Here is a 5,692-nt window from a genome sequence, read left to right as displayed (position 1 = left end):
TAAACAGTATCCTCACTGTTCCTAATGTAGCTCTAGTAAAATGAAAATAAAAATAAAGAATATAAGAGAAAAAGAGATACTAGTACTTCCCCGGTTTCGAAAAATTAAGTTGAAGCAATTGAAGTTCCAACTGGTATAGCAATAGAGAGAGTCAGCAGTTGTTATCCACCCTGGCTTCAAAAACAAAAAGAAAACAACAAAAAGAACAAAAATAGCAGATAATCCATCTTAACTAAAACAGTCAAATAGCAAATATCACAAGTCTACCCAATGAGTGGGTGCTTGATAAAGTACAAACCAACAGCAAATCAAAATAAAACAAATGAAGCAAAAGAATTGAGAGCCAACAGGGACTTTAGCTCTCAGACATGGGCTGCCTCCCATGAAGCACTTAGTTTATAGTTGCTAGTTCGACTTTTCCAGTTCTTCAACCGAATTTGCTAGATCCACCGTAGTGGCATCACCATCAATATTTTCCCCTTCAAAGTAATGCTTGAGAAGATGACCGTTTACTTTAAAAGTGCGGTCATCTTCTGACTTCAGCTCAACTGCACCATAGGGAAAAACATTAGAAATAACAAATGGTCCAGACCATCGAGATTTTAACTTACCTGGGAACAACTTCAAGCGAGAGTTGTATAATAGGACTTTCTGACCAGGCAAAAACTCTCGCTTTAGGATGTTCCTATCATGCCATCGCTTGGCTCGCTCCTTGTATATCCTAGCATTTTCATATGCTTCCTCTCTCATCTCAGCCATCTGATTCAACTGGAGCAATCTCTTTTCACCTGCAGCTTGTAAATCAAAGTTAAGGTATTTTATGGCCCAGTATGCTTTGTGCTCAAGCTCTACTGGTAGGTGACATGATTTACCATAAACAATCTTGTATGGGGACATTCCTATGAGGGTTTTGAAAGCTGTCCTGTAAGCCCACAATGCATCATCAAGTTTTAAAAATCAATCTTTCCTAGATGCATTGACTGTTTTCTCTAAGATACGCTTTATTTCCCTATTGGACACCTCAACCTGTCCACAAGTCTGTGGATGATAAGGGATGGCAATTTTATGAGTAACTCCATATTTTGATAATAATTTTTCAAATTGCCGATTGCAAAAATGTGATCCCCCATCACTTATAATGGCTCTAGGTACCCCAAATCTTGAAAAGATGTTCTTTTTCAAAAATTTGATTACAACTCTAGCATCATTACTTTGTAGAGCAACTGCTTCCCCCCATTTTGAAACATAATCAACAGCCACAAGAATATATTTATTTGAAAAAGAAGAGGGAAAAGGACCCATAAAGTCTATTCCCCACACATCAAAAAGCTCAATTACAAGTATGCTATTTTGTGGTAATTCATGTCTCCTAGAAATATTGCCAGTTCTTTGGCATGGAGCACAAGACATAATGTAATTCCTGCAATCATGAAATACTCTAGGCCAATAAAATCCACAAGATAAGATCTTAGTTGCAGTTCTTTCCACACCAAAGTGGCCTCCTGCTTCCTTAGAATGACAGTGTTGTATTATGCTAAGCTGTTCAGTTTCAGGCACACAACGTCTAATTACTTGGTTAGCACAACATTTGGACAGATAAGGTTCGTCCCAAAAATAGTATTTCACATCATGCAGAAATTTCTTTTTCTGTTGAAATGACAAACCATATGGTGTGATTTTGCTAACAATGTAATTTACTATATCAGCATACCAAGGTAATCCTTGGATTTCTACTACATGCAATTGTTCATCAGGGAACTTTTCATTAATGGGTGAATCTAAACAATTAGATTCCAAACGGGATAAATGATCAGCCACTATATTTTCAGTTCCCTTTGTGTCTCTAATTTCCAGGTCAAATTCCTGTAGCAGTAGAATCCAACGAATTAGCTTAGGTTTAGCATCAGCTTTGGCAAACAAATATTTCAGGGCAGCATGGTTTGTGTATACTATGATCTTAGAACCTATCAGATAAGGCCGAAACTTGTCACATGCAAATATGACTGCGAAAAGCTCATTTTCAGTTGTGGCATAGTTCTTTTGGGCCTCATTTAAAGTTCTACTAGCATAGTATATTGCATGAAATACCTTACCTCTCCTTTGCCCAAGTACTGCTCCTACAGCATAGTCGCTGGCATCACACATCAGCTCAAACGGAAGCTCCCAATTAGGTGTAACGATCACTGGTGCAGAAGTGAGTTTCTCCTTCAATAAATTGAATGCCTGCAAACAACTGTCATTAAAAACAAAAGCAGAATCTTTTTCAAGTAAATTACAAAGAGGTCTAGAGATTTTAGAAAAGTCCTCGATAAATCTCCTGTAGAAGCCAGCATGTCCTAAGAAGCTCCTTACTCCTTTTGTTGAAGTAGGTGGTGGCAACTTCTCTATTATCTCCACTTTTGCTCGATCAACTTCAATCCCTTTCTTTGACACCTTGTGACCTAAGACTATTCCCTCTCTTACCATAAAATGACATTTCTCCCAGTTCAGAAGCAGATTAGTCTCCTTACATCTTTTAAGCACACAGCTTAAATTTGTCAGAAAAGATTCAAATGACTTCCCAAAAACAGAGAAATCATCCATAAATATTTCAATAAAATTCTCTAACATGTCAGAAAATATAGACATCATGCACCTCTGGAAAGTGGCAGGTGCATTACAGAGACCGAAAGGCATTCTCCTAAAGGCAAAAGTGCCATAGGGACAAGTGAATGTGGTTTTCTCCTGGTCCTCGGGTGCTATATGAATCTGATTATAACCAGAATAACCATCTAGAAAACAATAATAATCATGCCTTGCAAGTTTTTCTAGCATCTGATCAATGAAGGGGAGGGGGAAATGGTCTTTACGGGTAGCATCATTTAGTTTCCTGTAATCTATACAAACTCTCCACCCAATCACAGTACGAGTCGGGATTAATTCATTGACCTCATTTTTAACCACAGTCATACCACCCTTTTTAGGCACTACTTGAACAGGACTAACCCATTTACTATCTGAGATAGGATAGATAATACCTACATCCAACAGTTTAAGCACTTCTTTCTTCACTACCTCTTTGAGAGTTGGGTTAAGTCGCCTCTGTGATTGCACTGTGGGTTTGCACTCAGCTTCCAACATTATCCTGTGAGTGCAAATCAGAGGGCTGATCCCTTTGATATCTGCAATAGTCCATCCTATTGCCTCCTTGTGCTCTCTCAGCACGCTTAGGAGCTGCTGCTCCTGATCACCTGTCAAGGAAGAAGAGATAATTATTGGCAAAGTATCATCTATTCCAAGATAGGCATATTTTAAATGGCTAGGCAATGGTTTAAGTTCTAGCACTGGGGAGTGTGTCAAAGATGACACTGGTTTTGTCGCACTGGTGCCCAGCTCCTCATAGTAGCGAGCCTTGATTTCTGACACCTTCTCCACAGATTCTTCCTCATGCTCATCATCATCACTCCAATCGTCCAGATCCCTAAGGACTGATTCCATTGTATCCACACCTGCTTTCTCCTCCACAGACTCAGAGATAAGCTCATCAATAATATCAATGGTGTAACAAGATTTGCCATCATCAAATTTCTTTATGGCATCATAAACATTAAAAGTTATTTGTTCATTCATAACTCTTAAAGTGAGCTTACCTTGTTCCACATCTATTAATACTTTACCTGTCGCAAGGAACGGTCTGCCAAGGATCATGGGCACCTCTCTGTCCTCCTCCATCTCCAAGACTATGAAGTTGACTGGAAATATGAATTTGTCTACCTTCACCAGGACATTCTCGACAATACCCTTTGGAAATTTGATACTCCTGTCAGCAAGTTGCAAGGTAATATGAGTTTTATTGCATTCTCCAAGTCCAAGTTTCCTGAAAATAGACAGAGGCATTAAATTTATACTTGCACCTGAATCGATAAGAACGTTCTCAAAATGAAAATTCCCTATAGTACAAGGAACAGTGAAACTCCCCTGATATCTCTGTTTGCGTGGTAAGTTAGGCAAGTCCTTTCGGAGAATCATAGAACACTCTCCTGTAAGCATCACAGGCTCACTCCCATCAAACTTCCTCTTTTTAGTGAGCAGATCCTTCATGAATCTAGCATATGAAGGCATCTGCTGGAGTGCTTCTGCAAATGGAATGTTGATTTGCAGCTTTTTAAAGACATCTGGGAATTTAGCAAATTGGGCGTCCAGCTGCTGTTGCTTCAATCTTCTTGGAAAAGGGACAGGAGGAACATACGGTTTCACCCCTAGTGACTTCTGCCTTGGTTCCTCCACATTTTGCTTACCTTTGTCTTTATCTGGACTATCCTCCTGAGTTTCAGCTTTTCTATTGACTGTGTCCAATTCCTTGCCACTCTTCAGCATTATAGCATTGACACCCTTGGGGTTTTCTTCAGTGTTGCTGGGTAAAGACCCTGATTGTCTATTACTCAATTGTTGAGAAATCTGACTAATCTTACCCTCTAGGTTTCGAATAGTGGCTTGTTGATTCTGTAGCATGGTGTCAGTCTTTTGCATATAGCTCAATATGAGCTCTTCCATTCTCGACTGACTCTGCTGAGGTGGAGCATTCTGAGCAGGGCCTTGCTTCTGGAATCCAGGTGGCAATTTAAGTGCATTATTCTCATTCCTCCATGAGAAATTAGGATGATTATGCCACCCTGGATTGTAAGCGTTCGAATAAGGCCCTTGATTACTCCGTTGGAAGTTGTTGACAAAGTTCACTTGCTCTCCATTGGGTGAAGTTGAGGGATTTCCAGACATGCATTCAAGAGTCGAATGTGGTCCTGAACACAACTCACAAAAAGCAACCTGATTAGTATTAAAAGAATGTGCTGAGGTGAGTTTACTTACCTGGTTAGTTAGAGCTGAAATCTGGGTTGTCAAATTAGCAATAGTGTCCATGTCATTGACTGATGCCACTCTTGATTTGCTTCTCTCATTCTGCCAATTATGTGCACTGGAGGCCATCTCTTCTATCAAAGCACTTGCTTCATCATAATTCTTACCCATCAGTGCGCCTCCTGCTGCAGCATCTACTAGAGACCTCAATGTATCATCCAGGCTAAGATAGAAAACCTCAATTAGGAGATTATCTGGCAATCCGTGATGTGGGCACTTTCTGATTGCCTCCTTGAATCTCTCCCATGCCTCATAAAGTGATTCACCACTGAACTTGGTGAAGTTAGTGATTTCGTTCCTCAATCTTGCAGTCCTAGCTGGTGGGAAAAATCTCCTGAGAAACTTAGATGAAAGGTCGGCCCAAGTGGTGATGGACTCTTGTGGCAGTGAGTTGAACCAGGCTCTCGCTTTATCCCTAAGTGAGAAAGGAAAAAGCTGTAATCTAATAACATCATCAGTGACATTATTCATCTTTACCATGTTACAGTATTGGAGGAATCCTGCAATATGCTCATCAGGACTCTCGTTGGGATATCCTCCAAACTGATTTGATTGAACTATCTGGATGAGTGCCGGCTTCAGTTCAAAGTTATTAGCTGGAATAGTGGGCCTTCTGATCGCAGAACCCATAATAGTAGGTACTGCATAGTCTCGAAGTGCTCTGGCAGCACCCTGTATTTGGCGGTTGATGTCATCATCTGCCATCTCAACTACCTGCAATTCTTCCCTTCTTCTGTTCTCTCTTCTCAACCGATGCAAGGTGCGCTCTATCTCAGGATCTAATGGTAGAAGTTCATCA

The 5,692-nt window shown here is 40.2% G+C and overlaps 1 protein-coding gene and 1 non-coding gene across 2 annotated transcripts; one reads left to right on the top strand and one right to left on the bottom strand.

The window, feature by feature from the left end:
• Positions 1-295: 295 nt before the first annotated feature.
• On the bottom strand, positions 296-2,168 carry LOC116192624. The gene is made up of 2 exons (XM_031521221.1): positions 2,094-2,168; positions 296-788 (listed from the first exon to the last, which is right to left on the bottom strand). Exons 1-2 carry the CDS (start codon positions 2,143-2,145, stop codon positions 406-408), a joined length of 435 nt encoding a protein of 144 aa, XP_031377081.1. The 5' UTR covers positions 2,146-2,168; the 3' UTR covers positions 296-405.
• A 2,924-nt stretch (positions 2,169-5,092) lies between these two features.
• Positions 5,093-5,199, top strand: LOC116193381. The gene has a single exon (XR_004154288.1). It is a non-coding gene; the product is annotated as a small nucleolar RNA R71 (small nucleolar RNA).
• Positions 5,200-5,692: the final 493 nt, after the last annotated feature.

This window comes from Punica granatum, chromosome 1 (genome assembly GCF_007655135.1).
Source record: "Punica granatum isolate Tunisia-2019 chromosome 1, ASM765513v2, whole genome shotgun sequence".
Lineage (NCBI taxonomy): Eukaryota > Viridiplantae > Streptophyta > Magnoliopsida > Myrtales > Lythraceae > Punica > Punica granatum.
Note: the sequence above shows the minus strand (reverse complement) of the source record. Positions and strands in the feature narration are given on the sequence as shown.